Source organism: Anolis sagrei, chromosome 7 (assembly GCF_037176765.1).
Source record: "Anolis sagrei isolate rAnoSag1 chromosome 7, rAnoSag1.mat, whole genome shotgun sequence".
In the NCBI taxonomy this organism is placed as follows: domain Eukaryota; kingdom Metazoa; phylum Chordata; class Lepidosauria; order Squamata; family Dactyloidae; genus Anolis; species Anolis sagrei.
The window spans coordinates 43,302,010-43,323,438 of record NC_090027.1 but is presented as its reverse complement, the minus strand read 5'-3'; the positions used below and the strand labels follow the sequence as shown (position 1 = coordinate 43,323,438).

The 21,429-nt window shown below is 49.6% G+C and overlaps 1 protein-coding gene across 1 annotated transcript; it reads right to left on the bottom strand.

Annotated features, from left to right (window-relative positions):
• Positions 1–376: 376 nt before the first annotated feature.
• TMPRSS4 (transmembrane serine protease 4) lies at positions 377–20,806 on the bottom strand. Its single transcript, XM_060787715.2, has 13 exons — positions 20,563–20,806; positions 18,064–18,097; positions 16,297–16,410; positions 11,125–11,277; positions 10,868–10,997; positions 7,231–7,332; positions 7,032–7,072; positions 5,092–5,251; positions 3,650–3,816; positions 2,547–2,642; positions 2,145–2,287; positions 664–816; positions 377–574 (listed from the first exon to the last, which is right to left on the bottom strand). Exons 1-13 carry the CDS (start codon positions 20,563–20,565, stop codon positions 563–565), a joined length of 1,308 nt encoding a protein of 435 aa, XP_060643698.2. The 5' UTR covers positions 20,566–20,806; the 3' UTR covers positions 377–562.
• Between the last annotated feature and the right edge of the window lie 623 nt (positions 20,807–21,429).

Here is a 21,429-nt window from a genome sequence, read left to right as displayed (position 1 = left end):
CAAACCCTTCCAGTATTTTCTGCTGGTCATGGGAGTCCTGTGTGCCAAGTTTGGTTCAGTTGCATCCCTGGTGGAGTTCAGAATGCTCTTTGATTGTAAGTGAACTACAAATCCCAGCAACTACAACTTCCAAATGACAAAATCGACACCCCCCCCCCCCAAACCACTAGTATTCAAATTTGGGAGTATCGGATATTTGTGCCAGTGAATGAAAATACATCCTGCATATCAGATATTTACATTACGATACATAACAATAGCAAAATTACAGTTATGAAGTAGCAACGCAAATAATGTTATGGTTGGGGGTCACCACAACATGAGGAACTGGATTAAGGGGTCCTGGCATTTGGGAGGTTGAGAAACACTGTGTTAGGCCTTTGTTTGGGAACAACCTCAGGGGAGCTGATGGAGCCGCTTGTCTTGCAAATGGGCCAGGAAAGAAACAGGGCACAGCTGGCACAGTGGGAGAGTCCCAATGGAATTCAGTGTTCCGCTTGCAAGTGGGTCCTGCTTTGTCTCATCGGAAAGCACAGTCTCTTGGCGAGGGACTGGACGACATTCAGGATTCAGACTGCAACACAGAGGAGAATAGGGGTGAATGAGGGCGCCAGCAAAGCCTCCTCCCACCCCAAAGAGGGCTGCCCCCCTTGCCATACTGACCCCGAGGATGGTGTAGATCCAGCCGAGGTAGGCCTGCACCTTGGTGTAGATGCCGGGAGCGCCGGGGCTGCCGCAGCCTTGGCCCCAACTGACCACGCCCAGCAAGTACCACTGCCCTTGCCACTCGTGCATCAGGGGCCCTCCGCTATCTCCCTGGAACAAGAACCATAGAATCCTAGAATCAAAGAGTTGGAAGAGACCTCGTGGGCCATCCAGTCCAACCCCATTCTGCCAAGAAGCAGGAATATTGCATTCAAAGCACTCCCAACAGATGGCCATCCAGCCTCTGTTTAAAAGCTTCCAAAGAAGGAGCCTCCACCACACTCCGGGGCAGAGAGTTCCACTGCTGAACGGCTCTTACAGTCAGGAAGTTCTTCCTCATGTTTAGGTGGAATCTCCTTTCTTGTAGTTTGAAGCCATTGTTCCATTGTGTCCTATTACAGTATATTGTTGCAAGTCCAGTGTGTGTGTGTTAAAGAAAGCCTTGCAGAAAAGCCTTGCAAAATGTTAACGATCAACTGGTGCTGCAAAACTAGCTCAGCTAAGCAAGGCTAGGCCACGCCTCTTGAATGTAACAGTTTTGAGGCTTTTGCAAAACGGTTAGCAGTTGGCTGTTGGACTTGCTGGAGAGCAGATGCAAGAAGCTTATGCTATGGTGAAGTAACGATGTACTTTTGTTATGCTCTATAATTTATAACACAGAAGATTCATTCTGAATCACTTACGGAGACTATGTAAGTGTGCCAAGCTGTTTTGTTTTCAACTCTGCAACCAAGAGTAAAGCTCTACTGTTTTATTTCTTCTGACGGGTCTGTGTCTTTGGCATTGGGTTTTGGGCATGTTGGACATTGCTACTGTGCAACAAATTGATTCAGCGCAACACGTCCTAGTCTCCAGGGCAGCAGAAAACAAGCTTGCTCCCTCCTCCCTGTGGCACCCCCTCACCTCTTGATCCATGGCCCTCATCACGTCTCCTCTCAGCCTTCTCTTCTTCAGGCTAAACATGCCCAGCTCTTTCAGCCACTCCTCATAGGGCTTGTTCTCCAGACCCTTAATCCTTTGAGTCGCCCTCCTCTGGACACATTCCAGCTTGTCAACCTCTCCCTTCAATTGTGGTGCCCAGAAGTGGACACAGTGTGATTCCAGGTGTGGTCTGACCAAGGCAGGATAGAGCATGGGGAGCATGACTTCTCTGGATCTAGACACTAGACTCCTCTTGATGTAGGCCAACATCCCATTGGCTTTTTTGGCTGCTGCATCACATTCCTGGCTCATGTTTAACTTGTTGTCCATGAGGACTTCAAGATCTTTTTCACATGTACTGCTCTCGAGCCAGGCATTGTCCACCAGGAGGAAAAGAAGGGTTGTTGCTGACCTGTGTGTATATGTGTGTGCTTCCCATCCTGCACCTGTCTCTCATCCAATGACACCTCCCCACCCCAACTGGGATGAGGGGCAGAGGGACGTCTGGGCTGACTTACCTGGCAGGTGTCCGCTTTGCCCTCTGGGCGGCCTGCGCAGAGCATCCTGTCGGTCACTTCGCCCTGGTAGCCCTCTGCTCTGTTGCAGGTCTCCCTGTCCATCAGCTCCACTTGCGCCTGCTGCAGACCCTTGGAAAGCTTCCCTGGGGAAGGAGTTGGGGGCTCAGTAGGGCCGGAGGGGTTTGCTCCAAGCCAACTTTCCACCTTGCTTCCTCCAGCCCACCCAACAGCTGGGAAGGGAGGCCTGTGACCCTGATAGGCCTCCTTCTCTGGTCTCTTTGGGGGTCCGGTTTCCATTTCTGGGGCAAAGAGCTGGGTGCCACTCCCCAAATTCCACTGCATTCCCACTGAGGAGGAGGTGACCAAAAAAAGATGTTTCCCCTCCTAACGCAAGAGACTCACCGCCTTGCTTAGTGAAGCCCCAGCCTGTGACCCACAAGGAAGTCCCTGGGGCAATCTCTTCATCAAAGAAGGGCAGGCAAATAGGCACCACTGGATCTGCAGACAGAAGGAAGGGTGGTATGGGTGGAACCTGGGTCCTAGACTGCAAACTGTGTGTCCGTGCTCCATATTGCAGCCCAGTTGCATCACCAGAGCTTTCCCCACAGTGGTCCATGCTCTTGTTACATCCCGAATAGACTACTGCGACACACTCTATGTGGGGTTGCCCTTGAAGACTGTTCGGAAACTTCAACTGGTCCAGCGAGCAGCAGCCAGATTGCTTACTGGAGCGACATACAAGGAGCACACCACCACCCTGTTGTGTCAGCTCCACTGGCTGCCGGTTCAGTTCCAAGCGCAATTCAAGGTGCTGGTTTTGACCTACAAAACCCTTTACAGTTCCGGTCCAGTGTATCTATCCGAACGTATCTCCCTCTACGTCCCACCCCGGAATTTGAGATCTTCTGGGGAGGCCCTGCTCTCGACCCCACCGCTATCACAAGTGAGGCTGGATGGGTACGAGGAGCAGGGCCTTCTCAGTGGTGGCCCCTCACCTGTGGAACTCACTCCCGGGGGAAATTAGGGCATCAACATCCCTCCTCTCCTTCAGGAGGAAGGTAAAGACGTGGTTGTGGGAGCAGGTCTTTGGGCAATCTGACAACTAGATATGGACAACCAGATGGATAGGACTGAAGGGACTGACAATTGTGGAATTGGAACTTGAACTATGAGATTGCGAAACGCTGATCGTCAATGAGGAGAAATGTTTTGTATTGGTTTTATTGCTTTTATTGGTTTTATGGTTGTTTTTGCCTTGCAATAATTATTCTTTTCTGTTAATTGATGTTATTGCTAGAATTGCTGTTTTTCTGTTAACTGATGTTATTCGTCTTATTGCTGTTATGTGATGCGGGCATCGAATTGTGCCTTGCTTTTGTAAGCCGCCCTGAGTCCCCTCCGGGGGTGAGAAGGACGGGGTAGAAGCAACCGAAATCAATCAATCAATCAATCAATCAACTGGTGATGGTGCGGCCACCTTCCCTGGCCTCTTCTCTCTCCCTTACCTGGGCCACTCAGGGGCCTTTGCAGCTTGACCAGGGCGATGTCCTTGTCTTTGGGGAGTGCGTCCTGGGCCTCCATGACAAAGATCCTCTCCACGGGGACTGCTGTGGCCTTTAGGAGGGTCTCGGAGCCCCCCTTCACCTGCCACTCCTCTGTCACGGGGTGGTACCTGCGAGGACGGGCAGAAGAGGCGCACCTGTCTCCCTGGGCTCCTTTTCCGTAGCCAGGGAAGGAAGGCGACACTCCTTGCAACACCACTTCTGCTGCCTGGTTGTTTTGCAAGAGATACCACAACAGAAGTTGCAAAACGTATTCAAATAAACAGTGTATATAAATCACAAAACAAAATCGAGAAAGCAAGTTCTTTATTTCTTTTATATTCCTTAATGCAGTCAGTAAACTTGCAATAATGTCCCAACGGTCTCTAATGCAAAATATCTTCCAAATGATGATATTTGTAGTCCTTAAGACCGTGAATAAACTGATAATGCTTGTAGTCCTTGAGAACGTAATCAAAATGTAATATAGTTCTTGAGACAGTCAGTAAACTTCAAATATTGTCCCCACAGTCTCCAATGCAAAATATATTCCAAATGTTGATATTTGTAGTCCTTAAGACCGTCAATAAATTGATAATACTTGTAGTCCTTGAGAACGTCAACAATGAAAACTTGTAGTCCTAGAGAACGTAAACAAATTTGTCCTTGAGAACATTATCAGCCTATGGACAATTTCAACAGAAAGGAAGAGACCATGAAAATGAACAAAATCTGGCTACCAGCATTAAAAAGCTCTAAAATTACAACAGCAAAACAACAGAGAGGAAACAACCAGGCACATCTTAACACCTCTCAGCAAGAGATTTTCCCAGGCTCAGGCAGGCCTTCAAATGCTAATGAAGGTGATCAGCTGAAACATTCACCCCTAGCTCCAGCAGGGAAGAGCTCCTTGCCCCACCCCAGCCATTCCACAGATATATAAACCCATTGTCCTAATTCCAACAGACCTCACACCTCTGAGGATGCTTGCCATAGATGCAGGCGAAACGTCAGGAGAAATGCCTCTAGAACATGGCTCTATAGCCCGAAAAAACCCACAAGAACCTAGTGATTCCAGCCATGAAAGCCTTCGACAATACATTATCAGTTTATTCACGGTCTTAAGGACTACAAATATCATCATTTGGAAGATATTTTGCATTAGAGACCGTTGGGACATTATTGCAAGTTTACTGACTGCATTAAGGAATATAAAAGAAACAAGGAACTTGCTTTCTAGATTTAGTTTTGTGATTTATATACACTGTTTATTTGAATATGTTTTGCAACTTCTATTGTGGTATTGTATATAGATATCTGTGTTCCTTTGACATGTTTTGCAAGAGAGTCGGTCACAGTTAGGCCCAAGAAGGGATGTTCCAAGGGTGGGAGTCAGGAGAACTCACCTGAAGCAGTGTGCCGCCGTCAGGACCCAGCGGGGTGCAATGAGGCTCCCTCCGCAGATGTGCTTTCCCTTGTGCTGCAGGCTGGCTTGCCACGGCCACGACCGGATAGAAGCAGGGGCCCCACCCACGACACGCGGAGCCCCCAGAGCCAGGCCACAACCTGCACATAAGAGGCAAAGAAGTGATGGAAGGGCAGGGAACACTTACCTGAGAAGCTGGCCCCTTCCCACCTGCTGCTGCTGCTGCCTGGTCTGGGAGCTGGACCCCCATCTCTGGTGGGGACGCAGGACAGGGCCTTTTCCGTGGTGGCCCCCCGACTCTGGAACACCCTCCCCAAAGACCTTAGACAGGCCCCTACATTGGCTGCCTTCAGAAAGAACTTGAAGACCTGGCTTTTCCAATGCGCCTTCCCAGATTAGGAAATCTCCACCACCAAGTCCCAGAAGCACTTTACCAGAACCAATGATTGCTGCACATCGCACATCGCACTTGCCCTGGAAGCCCTATATACACCTCCTGTCACATCAGCACTTTTAATCTTGTACCCATTGCTCTGGCCCGGCCCAGTTTTATTGTGTTTTACTGTATTGTGCCTGTTGTTTATTTTGCTTTATTCTGTTTTTAATTGTTTGATTTGCTTAGATTGTATTGTGTTGTGTGTTGAGGCCTCGGCCTGTGTAAGCCACATCGAATCCTTCGGGAGATGCTAGCGGGGTACAAATAAAGTTTAATAATAATAATAATCATAATCATAATCTCAAGTCAAGGGACTTTCAGGCTCAGAGAGGCATTGGGGGGAGCCCTGGGACCAGAATAGCTTGGAGGGGGCTACTCAACTGCTCAGAGCCCCCAGGAGCATCAGGTCCACCACAAAGGGGGCTTCCTGTGGAGTGAATGGGAAAGAAGTGACAAGCGGAGTGCCGCAGGGTTCCGTCCTGGGCCCGGTCCTGTTCAGCATCTTGATTAATGACTTAGATGAAGGGCGAGAAGGCAGGATCATCCAGTTTGCAGACGACACCAAATTGGGAGGGAGAGCCAAGACTCCAGAGGACAGGAGCAGGATTCAAAGGGATCTTGACAGGTTAGAGAGATGATGGGTCAAAACTAACAAAATGAAGTTCAACAGGGACAAATGCAAGATACTCCACTTTGGCAGGAAAAACGAAATGCAAAGAGACAGAATGGGGGACAATGCCTGGCTTGAGAGCAGTACGTGTGAAAAAGATCTTGGAGTCCTTGTGGACAACAAGTTAAACATGAGCCAGGAATGTGATGTGGCAGCAAAAAAAGCCAATGGGATTTTGGCCTGCATCAAGAGGAGCCTAGTGTCTAGATCCAGGGAAGTCATGCCCCCCATGCTCTATTCTGCTTTGGTTAGACCACACCTGGAATATTGTGTCCAATTCTGGGCACCACAATTCAAGAGAGACATTGACAAGCTGGAATGTGTCCAGAGGAGGGCGACTAAAATGATCAAGGGTCTGGAGAACAAGCCCTATGAGGAGCGGCTTAAGGAGCTGGGCATGTTTAGCCTGAAGAAGAGAAGGCTGAGAGGAGATATGATAATGGCCATGTATAAATATGTGAGAGGAAGCCACAGGGAGGAGGAGGGAGCAAGCTTGTTTACTGCTTCCTTGGAGACTAGGACGCAATGGAGCAATGGCTTCAAACTACAAGAAAGGAGATTCCATCTGAACATGAGGAAGAACTTCCTGACTGAGAGAGCCGTTCAGCAGTGGAACTCTCTGCCCTGGAGTGTGGTGGAGGCTCCTTCTTTGGAGGCTTTGAAGCAGAGGCTGGGTGGCCATCTGTCAGGGGTGCTTTGAATGCAATGTTCCTGCTTCTTGGCAGAATGGGGTTGGACTGCATGATAGCCCAGGAGGTCTCTTCCAACTCTTTGAGTCTATGATTCTTTGATTCTATGAAAGGGCTGTACTCACTGGAGCAGGTGAGGGCCACGGCCAGGCCAGAGGGGCATCCCCTGAAAGAGAAAGGCCTCCGTGTGAGAGAAAGCCCTACATCCCACTCCTGCTGTAGGAAGTCGAAAGGAGGATGCAGAGGGGGACACCACCCTGCCAAGGGTAAAATGCCGGGGGAGGGGGGGTCCTGCCTTGCCCCTCCGCCCTTCAGTGCCCTCACCTTCCGGAGTCACTCCAGCGCAGCTCTCCACCTTGCAGGGCCACGTCCTTGAGGGGCACCTCCTGGTCCTCCCTTACGGCCACATCACCAAAGGAAGGGATGCTGCAAGGCAGGAGAATAAGGCAGGCTTTGGTGCTTTGGACAATAGTATTTCAGTGGGGCTCGCCACCCCATACACACTGCACTCATCTGCCCTTGCGCTTGGCTACTCTGCTGCTGAGTACTCATGCCCAGCATGGCAAACATCTCACCACTCTAAAACAGTGGATGTGGCTCTTAATGAGACAGGATGTCTATGCCCTACGCCACTGGAGAAATTATACTGTTTGTCCAATATCGCACTACCTGATATCTGCCAGGAAGTAGCAGTCAGCAACAGGCCCGTAGATAGGATTTTGATTGGGGGGAGGGGTCTGAGTTTGATTTGGGGGAGACTGAGGATCTGCCCTAGCAAATCTTTTGTATGGTTATTCCAATACCCCCATGCCAGGATTTTGATTCGGGGGGGGGGGGGGGGGGTGAGTTTGATTGGGGGGGGGGGGCTGAATGTGCATGAAAGAGGGTCTACCCTAGCAAATCTTTTGTATCGTTATTCCAATACCCCCATGTCAGGCCCGTAGCCAGGATTTTGATGGGGAGGGGGGCTGAGTCTGAGTAAAAGAGGGTCTACCCTAGCATTACCCCAATACCCCCTTGCATATGGGATATATTGAGCATGGCGATCAGATCATGATATGAATAAACATAACAGTTTAAATAATGTACCAGTAAGGCCTTCTCGCAGACCACCATGAGAATTTCGGGGGGTTGAAGCCCCTCAACCTCCCCCCCCCCCCAGCTACATGCCCACCCCATGCATATGGGATATATTGAGTATGGTGATCAGATCATGATATGAATAAACATAACAGCTTAAATAATGTACCAGTAAGGCCTTCTCGCAGACCACCCTGAGAATTGGGGGGGGGGGGGGCTTGAGGGCCCCTGGCTACATGCCTGGCCAGCAATGAAAGGAGTAAGGCATTGACATCTCTGGACCATCCTCTGCTTGGATACCAGCCAGCGTACCAACAGTTTAAATCAAGAAGTAGCTTCCTAAGAGATACTTGTAGGAACACCTCAGCAAGCAAGAGTCCAAAAGTGGCAGGCTCAAACCCAGCAGCTTAATCAGTGGCTGAGAATGGATGAGAAACTTCCTTCTGGGCACACAGAAGACGGGGCGACTTGGAAGGTGCTGAACAGACTTGCGCTCTGGCACCACGAGATGCAGAGCCAACCTTCGGAAATGGGGCCACAAAGTGGAGTGTGGAGAAGAGCAAACCACAGACCACTTACTGCAATGCACCCTGAGTCCTGCCAGATGCACAAGGGAGGGCCTTCTTATCGCCACACCGGAGGCACTCCCAAGAACACGGCTACTTTAGTATCATGCCAAGTTTTTAACTTTCTTTGTGTTTCCAAACACATTCTAACTCAACTTGCTTCTGACGTGATAAATACAAATCCCTTTCCTAGGGCTCCTTTCTGCTTCCAGAGCTCTTTTCCTGCCAGAGAGATGGACAGGCCCTTGGCGGAGGGGTGTGCGCATGTGGCGGAGATGCTGCTGCCACTGCTGCAGCACCTGGGAGCGATGCGGAGCTGCAGCAGGAGTTGCTGTCAGGCTGCCAGCTGCAGATCTGGGCTGCAGTGCGGAGGACAGGACGGGTGCCGGAGGGGGAGGGGAGAGTGGCCGTGTCCCAGGAAAGAAGAAAGGGAGGGAGGGAGGGAGGAAGCGAAGGCCGCCTTGACCTCTCTGTGGCCGGAGCAGAAGGGCAAATGGAGCAGGCACTGCAAAAGTCCAGTCCAGTGCAGCCCCAAGTGAGCAAGGGGCTCTTCTTCCTTGCTTCGAAGGAGGCAATGCTGCTTGGAGGAAAGTTCCCCTAAATCCCAGAAAAGTCTGGCTCCTGCTAGCTTTGCATCTCTGAAACGCTCTGGACAGGAAAGCAGCCTTTGCCAGTGTGCGCATGAGAGCATTTGGTGCAAAAGAAAAAGACTGAGACAGAGAACACGTTCCTGGCTCTATCTACAGGAAATGTCTGCTGCAGACCCTCCCCAGTCCCAGAAAAAGGCCCATAAACACCCCCTCCGCAGGAACCTTTAGGTCAAAGTTTCTCAACTTGGGGGTCGGGACCCCTGGGAGGGGGGGTCGCAAGGGGGGTGTCGGAGGGGTCACCAAAGACCATCAAAAATAGTATTTTCAATTGGTCATGGCGGACATTCCTGGCTCTATCAACAGGAAATATCCACTGCAGACCCTCCCCAGCCCCAGAAAAAGGCCCATAAACACCCCCTCTTCAGGACCCTTTAGGTCAGTGTTTCACAACTTGGGGGTCGGGACCCCTGGGGGGGTCATAAGAGGGGTGTCAGAGGGGTCACCAAAGACCATCAAAAATAGTATTTTCCATTGGTCATGGGGGACATTCCTGGCTCTATCGACAGGAAATATCCACTGCAGACCCTCCCCAGCCCCAGAAAAAGGCCCATAAACACCCCCTCCTCAGGACCCTTTAGGTCAATGTTTCTCAACTTGGGGGTCGGGACCCCTGGGGGGCTTGCAAGGGGGGGTGTCAAAGGGGTCGGCAAAGACCATCAGATAACACACAATTTTCTGTTGGTCTTGTGAATTCTGTGTGGGAAGTTTGGTCCAATTCTGTCGTTGGTGGGGTTCAGGATGCTCTTTGATTGTAAGAGGTCTATACATCCCAGCAACTACAACTCCCATATGCCTATTTTCCCCATACTCCACCAGTGTTCACATTTGGGCATAGTGAGTAGTCGTGCCAAGTATGGTCCAGATCCATCATTGTCAGTGCTCTCTGGATGCAGGTGAACTACAACTCCAAAACTCAAGATCAATGCCCACCAAACCCTTCCAGTATTTTCTGTTGCTCATGGGAGTTCTCTGTGCCAAGAGAGGTTCGATTCCATCGTTGATGGAGTTCAGAACGCTCTTTGATTGTTTGTTGTTGTTGTTCATTCGTTCAGTCGTCTCCGACTCTTTGTGACCTCATGGACCAGCCCACGCCAGAGCTCCCTGTCGGCCGTCACCACCCCCAGCTCCTTCAAGGTCAGTCCAGTCACTTCAAGGATGCCATCCATCCATCTTGCCCTTGGTCGGCCCCTCTTCCTTTTACCTTCCACTTTCCCCAGCATAATTGTCTTCTCTAGGCTTTGCTTTGATTGTAGGTGAACTATAAATCCCAGCAATTACAACTCCCAAATGACAAAATCAACACCCCCCCCCCCTTAACCCCACCAGTTTCGAAATGTGGGCGTATTGGGTATTCGTTCCAAATTTGGTCCAGTGAATGAAAATACACCCTGCATATCAGATATTTATATGACGATTCATAACAGGAGCAAAATGACAGTTGTGAAGCAGCAACGAAAATAATGTTATGGTTGGGGGTCACCACCACATGAGAAACTATTAAGGGGTCGTGGCATTAGGAAGGTTGGGAACTATTGCTTGAGGCAAGAGGCGTGTTGCAGAGTGGAGGGTCCCCTCTTTAGGTTCAGCTGCAAAGCAAAGCACCCCCCCCCCCCCCATGACCTCCCTTCCCTCTCTCCATCCATCCACCCATCCATCCATGCCTACCTGCTGTATCCCATCTGGGCGCAGGCAGCCTGAGCCATGGTTGCGTCAAAGCCGTGGCGGCAGGCCCAGGCCCAGGCCCCACTCTCCTGGCTCCGCACCTGAAGGCCGGACCCCTCCTGGGCGAGGCGCACTGTGGGCAGAGCAGCGGGTGCAGGAGGGACATTGGAAGAGGCCACCGGCTTCCTAGGAACCCCATTGCTGGGCTGCAGCCTCCCTGATCCCTCCCCGAGGGACCTCCTGACCCAAAGCGCACTCACCTCCCGGGGGGCTCCCCTCCGGCACCGGCTCCACGCAGACCCCTTCATCTTCCCCCCAGGTGCAGTCGGCCTGGCCGTCGCACAGGAGGGACAGGGGCACGAAGTGGAAGCTCTGGCTGCAGAAGAAGTAGTAGGACCCCAGGGCTGCCTTGACTGGAGAAAGAAGAGAACGAGAAAGAGAGTCAAGGGGTTCAAGAGATGCTCCAATGAGAAATGGTTAAAGGAGTTCTCTGTCTTACACCACACTAGGGGAGATCATCAGAAAACTATAACTGGCAAACCATCAGGCAGTACTGACTGATTTTGCTATGCCTTATTGTGCATTCCCCTCTTCCACCCAAGAGATGCCACACATGCAACTCTGGCATAGACACTGAGAACTGGGAAGCCCTGGCCCTTGAGCGCTCCAGCTGGAGGTCAGCTGTGACCAGCAGTGCTGCAGAATTTGAAGAGGCACGAATAGAGGGCGAAAGAGAGAAACGTGCCAAGAGGAAGGTGCATCAAGCCAACCCTGACCGGGACCCCCTTCCACCTGGAAACCAATGCCCTCACTGCGGGAGAAGATGCAGATGAAGAATAGGGCTCCACAGTCACCTACGGACCCACCAGAACACTGATCCTGGAAGACTATCCTACTCAACCAACGAGGGATCACCTAAGTAAGTAAGTAAGTAAGTAAGTAAGTAAGCCATACATGCCATTGATAGCTTCAATAAATCAAAGCATTGCCAAGCTATGTGAACTGTTTTTCCTCTATCTCCCAATAGAGGAGACCGGGCTTTAGCACAGCAGATTAATCACCCAGATGTGATAAATCTTGCCAACCAGAAGGTGGAGAGTTCAAAGCCTGGGTCAGGGTGAGCGCCTAACCTTTAGCCCAGCTTCTGCCTACCTATCGCACCTCAGAGTAGAATCACCTTGCTTAAGACACCAAGCAGCACACAGTCTGTAGTCTTTATGGTTTGTTAAAAGTAAAAGGTTAAAAGTTCTTAAAAGCAAAGGTAATGTTTTAAAACAGGGTTTCTCAACCTGCCTAATGCCACGACCACTTAATACACTTTCTCATGTTGTGGTGACCCCAACGATAAAATTATTTGCATTGCTGTAATTTTGCTACTGTTATGAATTGCAGTGTAAATATCTGATATGCAGGGTGTAATTTCATTCCCTGGACCAAATTTGGCACAAATACCCAATATGCCCAAATTTGAATACTGGTATGGTTGGAGGGTGTGGGGTTGAATTTGTCATTTGGGAGTTGCAGTTGCTGGGATTTATAGTTAACCTAAAATCAAAGAGCATTCTGAACTCCACCAACGATGGAATTGAACCAACTTGGCACACAGAACTCCCATGACCAATAGAAAATACTGGAGGGGGTTTGGTGGACATTGACCTTGAGTTTTGGAGTTGTAGTTCACCTACATCCAGAGAGCACTGTGGATTCAAACAATGATGGATCTGGACCAAACTTGGTATGAATACTCAATGTGCCCAAATGTGAACACTGGTGGGGTTTGGAGAAAACAGACTTAACATTTGGGAGCTGTAGTTGCTGGCATTTATAGTTCACCTACAATCAAAGAGCATTCTGAACCCCACCAACAATAGAATTGGGCCAAATTTCCCACACAGGACTCCCATGACCAACAGAAAATACTGTGTTTTCTGATGGTCTTTGGTGACCCCTCTGACCCCTCCTCATGACCCCCCAAGGGTCCCGACCCCCAGGTTGAGAAACACTGTTTTAAAAGATCAGGATCACATAGCACTTGAAGCATCAGCAAGGCAAGACCCAAGAGAACCTGACAAAGCCCTGGAACCATGAACACAAAGACTGCAAAGTAAATCCAGCCTAGCTTAGGCAAACTCCTTAGGTAAACACAAAAGTTGCTTTGACAAAGATCTGGTCTCAAACCCCCTGTTTAATACCCTTTTACAAAAAACATGAAGGCGTTTCTTTGGCTTCTGGCCTCCCTCTTGTTAGCTATTCTTTCACTCCTTTGAACATGGAATTCCAACCGGGCGGCCCTATCTAAAGTTCCCGTATCATCAAGGTCAATCTCCTTGTTAGTAGCCTGTTTTCCTGCTTGCTCATTATCAGGCTGAGAACCAGGCAAAGAGCTATCCTCTCTTTTGGAATCAATCTGCACCTGGCTGCTATCTTCAGTTTCCACACTCTCATGCCTTGCTGTGGGAAACTGCCCTTCTTCTTCACTTTCTAGAGCAGGGACATCTTGAACCCAACTGTGAACCTGAGTTCCATCATCCTCATCAGAAACACTCTCTGATTCCAGCTGTGTCACAACACTACCTAGCACAGTGGTTCTCAACCTTCCTAATGCCACGACCCCTTAATACAGTTCCTCATGTTGTGGTGACCCCCAACCATAACTTCATAGCTGTAATTTTGTATCAATACTGGTGGGGTTGAAGGAGGTGGGGAGTTGATTTTGTCATTTGGGAGTTGTAGTTGCTGGGATTTATAGTTAACCTGCAATCAAAAAGCATTCTGAACTCCACTCACAACAAAATTGAACCAAACTCGGCACACAGAACTTCCATGACCAACAGACAAAACTGGAAGGGTTTGGTGGGCATTGACCTTGAGTTTAGGAGTTGTAGTTCACCTACATCCAGAGAGCACTGTGGATTCAAACAATGATGGATCAGGGCTAAACTTGGTACAAATATTCAATATGCCCAAATGGGAACAGTGTTGGAGTTTGGGGAAAATAGAGCTTGACATTTGGGAGTTGTAGTTGCTGGGATTTATAGTTCACCTACAATCAAAGAGCATCCTGAACCCCACCAACAATAGAATTGGGCCCAAGTTCCCACACAGAAGCCCTATGATCAACAGAAAATCCTGTGTTTTCTGATGATATTTGGCGACCCCTCAGGCACATCCTCACGACCCCCATAGGGGTCCCGACCCCCAGGTTGAGAAACACTGACCTAGCAGTTTGATGGGAGTAGATAAATAGGAACGGCATTAAAGTATTTAGGTTCAGCATATCAAAGTTTACAAACAAACAAAGCCCTTTGGCAGGAAGATGGAACAACAGCTCCCCCGGTGGCCGGAACCGAGCACTGCTTCCAAAGAGGCCAAAAGATGGAAAAGCCTACATATATACATCTCTATCTGTTGTCTGTCTTGTCATTGTTATACAATAGGAATGGGTTCCTGAGTTAGTAAGCTCAACAAATATCCCACTTATACAGAAAATAGAAAATAATAGAATTCAACGTATAATTGTATAAACTCAAGTTTAGACAATTATACGTTGAATTCTATTATTTTCTATTTCCTGTATAAATGGGATATTTGTTGAGCTTGTCATTGTTATAATCGGCATTGAATCTTTGCCGTATACATGTGTTTGGTGATCCACCCTGAGTTCCCTTCAGGGTGAGAAGGGTGGAATATAAATACTGTAAATAAATGAATAAACAAATAAACAAATCTATATAAATAAAAATGTAATGTTCATTTGTGGGATTAACATAACTCAAAAACCCCTGGGGGAATTGCCACCAAATTTGGACACAATATACCTATCGGGCCAACGAGTGATCATCACTCATAAAAACACTGAAAAACACAGCAGAAGCCAAAAAAAAATGCATTACAACACATGCACAAAACAACATATACACATACACACACACACACATATACACATATACACAAACACATATACACAGACTGGGCCACAGTACGCATGTGCAAAACCACATATATACACAAACACACATATATACACATATACACAAATATATACACACATATAACGGCACTCCGAGCAGTCATGCCCGCCACATGACCTTGGAAGTGTCTATAGACAATGCAGCTCTTTGACTTAGAAATGGAGATGAGCACCCAGGGGCGGCTCGTCCATTACACGAAGTAAGCGGTCGCAAAACACTTTTTTTTTGCCAGGGGTGCAGAGGCGCCTTTGTAAATGCTCCTTGACTGCCACTTGAGGAGCGCCCCCATAGCTCACAACAGCCCCAGCAGTCCGGGGGAAGCCTCGGCTTTCTTGCCTCTCTGCCGGGCGATCCTCTTCCCAAAGGGGCCAGGACCTTGAGCCTTGCCTAGCTCCTCTCGTTCCTGCTCCATCCGGCCACCGGGTGCGCGAGCAGAGCCGGCGCTCAATCGTTCTCCGTGTTTGATCCCTTCCCCATGACTGGTTCCCTTTCCTGATCCCCAGCGCTCTACCCACCTCCTCTCCTCTCCCCAATCCGCGGGTGGGCCAAGGGGCGGAGCTGCCGCGCCTGGCTCGCTTTGGGTCTGGAGGCGTGTCTGAAGACCCCAGCGTGCGCACCAAAAGTCGCCTCTTCTCCTGACTTTCTCTTCAGCCATTGGGACCAAGAGAGAGAGAGAGAGAGACCCTCTGGCTGGAGGTATCTCCCACCTCCGCTCCCTCCTTTGTTTTTGCGCCTACCTTCAGGAAAGGTGGGCATCTCCACCTCTCTCTCTCTCTCTCTCTCTCTCTCTCTTGGTCCCAATGGCTGAGGAGAAAGTCAGGAGAAGAGGTGACTTTTGGTGCACACACCAGGGTCTTCGGGCACGCCTCTGGACCCAAAGCGGGCCAGGCAAGGGAGCAAGTGCGGCAAGTGTAGTTACTGGGATGTATAGTTCACCTAGAATCAAAGAGCATTCTGAACTCCACCAATGATGGAATTGAACCAAATATGGCACACAGAACTCCCACGATGAACAGAAAATATATATCAATGATTGGTCGGGGGGGGGGGGGGCGCCAAAATACCGTTTGCTTACCGCTGAAAATTACCTAGGACCGCCTCTGTGAGCACCACACCCCAGAGTCGGACGCAACTGGACTTAATGTCAGGAGAAAACCTTTACCTTTACCTATACAAACATATACTCATATATACACACACAAAACACATATACACAGACTGGGCCACAGCAACACGTGGCAGGGGATCGCTAGTAAATAAATAAATAATCTCCATTAATTCTCACCCTGCCTAACTCGGCCAAATGCTTCCTGTCACCGTGGCCATAATTCACATCTGCTGCTGAGAGGTGATGATAAAGATGACGATCGCAATGTATTCTGACCAAAAGGCATAGTGGATAATAAAGAAAATCATCATTATTATATTTATAATTATTATTATTCCAGGAGAGGCTCTTACTGAGGAAGCCGAGCGCCAGGAGGGCAGTGAGGCCGAAGACGGATACTGCCACAGGGATGCCAAAGCGTACCAAAGCGTGCCAGGTTGAGAGGGTCTCGTGCACACATTCTGCATCTGCAAAGACAATGGGGGTGTTTGAGTTGTATCAGGAGGGGGGATCCTTCTGCGCCCCTCTGGGTTTTGTCTGGGTCCCTTTGGCATAAATGTTGAGTTGGGTTGTTGTAGGTTGTTTGGGCCATATGGACATGTTCTAGAAGCATTCTCTCCTGACGTTTCGCCTGCATCTATGGCAAGCATCCTCAGAGGATGTGAGCCTCAGGCTCTTTCCTTTCCCCCCTCAGCTGCTTAAGCTGATAAGTTATTCCTAAAACTGATAAATTATTCCTAAGTCGCTCTTATCTCAGAGGGGTTTTGAACTTAACCAGCTTTCTGAGGTTTGTTTTGGTTCAAAACACCTGCAGGGCCAAAGCTGGTGGGCCTCTGCTCCAATGCCAGAGCCAGACTTGGGAGCAGATGGGGTGCCTGAAGGTGCTGTAGCCCATGGGAAGACAAACCCTGGAATGCCCACTTGTGGGGCTTGACTTATGAACCATCAAGGATGTTAAGATCATCTGGGGAGCCCCCGCTCTCAGTCCCGCCTTCGTCACAAGTACGGTTGGCGGGGACGAGAGACAGGACCTTCTCAGTGGTGGCCCCTTGGCTATGGGGGGTTGCCTTTGAAGACTGCTCGGAAACTTCAACTAGTCCAGCGAGAAGCAGCCAGATTGCTCACCGGAGCGGCGTACAGGGAGCATACCACCCCCCTGTTGCGTCAGCTCCACTGGCTGCCGATCCAATTCCGAGCACAATTCAAAGTGCTGGTTTTGACCTACAAAACCCTATACGGTTCCGGCCCAGTGTATCTGTCCGAACGGATCTCCCTCTATGTCCCACCTCGAAGTTTAAGATCTTCTGGGGAGGCCCTGCTCTCGACCCCGCCACTGTCACAAGTGAGGTTGGCGGGGACGAGGAGCAGGGCCTTCTCGGTGGTGGCCCCTCACCTGTGGAACTCACTCCCCGGGGAGATTAGATTGGCATCCTCCCTCTTATCATTCAGGAAAAAACTGAAGACCTGGATGTGGGACCAAGCCTTCGGGCATTCTGGCAGCTAAAGGAAAAAACCCGACGATGAGCAGGAATTGATGAAACGTAATGGACACTCAGAACTCTAAACACTGAGCATGAGATTGTTTATGTTTTGATATTGTATTGATGTTTTAACCTGTTAATTTGCTTAAATTGTTTTGTATGTTTTGTATAATGTGATATAGGCATCGAATTGTGCCTTCGCTTGTAAGCCGCCCTGAGTCACCCCTCGGGGGTGAGAAGGGCGGGGTAGAAGTAATTGAAATAAATAAATAAATAAATAAATGGAACGCCCTTCCAGAAGAGATTAGATCGGCTTCTTTGCTCCTAACATTTCGGAAAAAACTCAAGACATGGCTGTTTGAGCAAGCATTTGCAAACATTGAGTAATGGACATAGGAAAATGGAACAACTATAAGATGGAATTGGACAATGTTTATATTGAGGATTTCCTGATTTTGTTTTTACTGCTGTTGCTATGATTTTATTGATGTTAATGTGTTAAATCGTATTTGGATTCTGTGGCATTGAATTTTGCCTTGTAAATCGCCTCGATTCGCCGCAAGGCTGAGAGGGGCGGCATACAAATAAAGTAAATAAATAAATGGACATGCAGCGGGGTTCTTCAGGGCTCCTCCTTACCTTTGTGTTTGCAGGGCTGCTCTGGGTCCTTCTCCTGGAAAGGCAAGCAAAGAGTTACCCCTGAAGCCCGTCCACTCTCCCCACACACCCCCTTCCAGAACAAGGGAGTGAGGCCCAATATCTGTGGGGTCCGGGCCTGGGCTGCAGGAGGATCTGCAGAGCAAAGTAGGTTTCCTTCAATATTAGAATCATAGAATCCTAGAGTTGGAAGAGACCTGGTGGGTCATCCAGTCCAGCCCCATTCTGCCAAGAAGCAGGAAAATCGCATTCAAATCACCCCCGACAGATGACCATCCAGCCTCTGCTTCAAAGCCTCCAAAGAAGGAGTCGCCACCACACTCCAGGGCAGAGAGTTCCACTGCTGAACAGCTCTCACAGTCATAGAATCATAGAATCATAGAATTGGAAGAGACCTCATAGGTCATCCAGTCCAAACCCATTCTGCCAAGAAGAAGGAAAATCGCATTCAAAGCACCCCCAACAGATGGCCATCCAGCCTCTGCTTCAAAGCCTCCAAAAAAGGAGTTACCAGCACACTCCAGGGCAGAGAGTTCCACTAATGAACAGCTCTCACAGTCAGGAAGCTCTTAGATAATAGTATCCTAGACCTGGAAGAGACCTCATGGGCCATCCAGTCCAAACCCATTCTGCCAAGAAGAAGGAAAATCGCATTCAAAACACTCCTGACAGATGGCCATCCAGTCTCTGTTTCAAAGCCTTCAAAGAAGAAGCCTCCACCACAATCTGGGGCAGAGAGTTCCACTGTTGAACAGCTCTCACTGTCAGGAAGTTCTTCCTAATGTTTAAGTGGAATATCCTTTCTTGTAGTTTGAAGCCATTGCCACATTGCCTCCTAGTCTCCAGGGAAGCAGAAAACAAGCTTGCTCCCTCCTCCCTATGACTTCCTCTCACATATTTATACATGGCCGTCATCATGTCTCCTTTCAGCCTTTTCTTCTGCAGGCTAAACCTGCCCAGCTCTTTAAGCCGCTCCTCATAGGGCTTGTTCTCCAGACTCTTGATCATTGTAGTCACCCTCCTCTGGACATATTCCAGCTTAGTCAACATCTCCCTTCCAATTGTGGTGCCCAGAACTGGACACAATGTGATTCCAGGTGTGGTCTAACCAAGGCAGAATAGAGCATGGGGAGCATGACTTCCCTGGATCGAGACACTATGCTCCTCTTGATGCTGGCCAAACTCCCATTAGTTTTTTTGCCACCGCGTCACATTGTTGGCTCATGTTTACCTTGTTGTCCACAAATCTAAGCTGGAATGTGTCCAGAGGAAGAGAGCAGCTCAAAGGATCCAGGGTCTGGAGAACAAGCTCATGTTGGCTCATGTTCAACTTCTTGTTTATAAGGACTTCAAGATCTTTCTCACATGTACTGCCCTTGAGCCACATGTCCCCCATTCTGTCTCTTTGGATTTCATTTTTTTTTTTCTGTTCAAGAAGTTCTTCCTCATGTTCAGGTGGAAATTCCGTTCTTGTAGTTTGAAGCCATTGCTCCGCATCCTAGTGGCTTCAAACAACAAGAAAGGAGATGGCTGCCATTGTTGTTGTGCCTTCAAGGTGTTCCCAACGTATTCTGAACCCATTACTGTGTATTTTTGCCCAACTTTTCCCGTCAAAGGAAGAGAAGGCGGAGGAAGAAGGCGAGACTCTGGAGGGAAGCACCTCCGAGGGATGCAGGAGGGCGGCTGCTAGGAGACACTGTCAACACACCTGGCATCCCAAGGATCAAGAAGGTAGGTCTCCCTCTGGCCTGCCCTTGCCAGAGCCACTCTCAGCTCTCCTATGCAGATGGGCACCATAGACTTGTGGCTGCCATGGTCCATCTATGAGCCACTTGAGCATCTCTTGGGTCCAGGAGTGGGAATCTTTCCCATCATAGGCCCAGCTTGGATTCCACAATGGCAGGTAAGGCATATGTGATGCCACTGGTCAAGTGGGCAAGGGGCGGAGGCATTTGCTTTGGGAGAAGGGTGGGTCAAGCATCCTGTTGACCCTTTGGACCAGGCATGGGCAAACTTGGGTCCTCCAGGTGTTTTGGACTCCAACTCCCATCCATTCCTAACAGCCTACCTCAGGCCCTTTCCTTTTCCCCCTCAGCCGCTTAAGCGGCTGAGGGGGAAAAGGAAAGGGCCTGAGGTAGGCTGTTAGGAATGGTGGGAGTTGGAGTCCAAAACACCTGGAAGGCTCAAGCTTGCTCAAGCCTGCTTTGGACTCAGCTCTGTCCATTTCCACCCAATCCTCTGCTGCCCTCTGCTGGCTCAGTTGAGGGTTGCAGGACCAACAGCGTTGGAGAAGAGCTCACCTGGGTGGGAGGGGGTGGGAGGGGATGGGAGGGGAGGGGGGGGTGTCTCAGCAGTCCCCCCCCTCTTTCCGTCAACCCCCTGCCCCCTTTGGATGCCCCTTTTGGGACCCAGACTATTGGGAAGGTCCCCCAAAGGGCACCTAGTCCCTCCCCCGGGGGGAAGGCGGATTGGGGGGCTTACCATCTGGGCGGGGGTCTCTGGGGCTCCCTCTTCGCTCGCTCACCTTGTCTGGACGGGACTGAGGAGCGGTGGGTCGGATCCGGAGCCCCACCTGTCTGTCTGTCTGTCTTTTCTGTCCCTCGACGCCGCCCTCGCGCGCCCTCCGCCTGAGTCACCTGTGTGGGAAGTGGGGGGGGGGGGAGAGGAGGAGGAGGAAGCCCTCCCCCCCTTTATGGGGCCCACTGGGCTGGAAACCAGGCGGAGGTGAGACGGAGGGAGGGAGGAAGGAAGGAAGAGAGGGGGGGAGAGGGGGGGGGAGAGAAAGAAAGCAAAGAAGGAGGGAATGAAAGAAGGAAGGAAAGAGAGAAAGAAGAGAGAGAGGGAAAAGAAAGGAAGGAAATAAGGAAAGAGGAAAAGCGAGAGGAAGGATGGAAGGTAGAAAAAAGGAAAGAAGGGAGAGAGAAAAAGGAAGAAAGAAAGTAGGAAAGGAAGGAAGAGAGACAAAAAGGAAGGAAGAAAGAAAGAAAGAAAGGAAAGAAGAGTGAGAGAAAGGAAGGGAGGGAAGAAGGGAAGGAGGGAGAGGAAGGAAGAAAGAAAGAAAGAAAGAAAGAAAGGAAAGAAGGGAGAGAGAAAAAGGAAGAAAGAAAAGAGGAAGGGAAGGAAGAAAGGAAAGAAGAGTGACAGAAAGGACGGGAAGAAGGAAGGAAGGGAAGGAGGGAGAGGGAGAGGAAGGAAGAAAGAAAGAAAGAAAGAAAAGAAGGGAGAGAGAAAAAGGAAGAAAGAGAAGAGGAAAGGAAGGAAGGAAGAGAGAGAGAAAGGAAGAAAGGAAAGAAGAGTGAGAGAAAGGAAGGGATGAAGGAAAGAATGGGAGGAGCGGGAGAGGAAGGA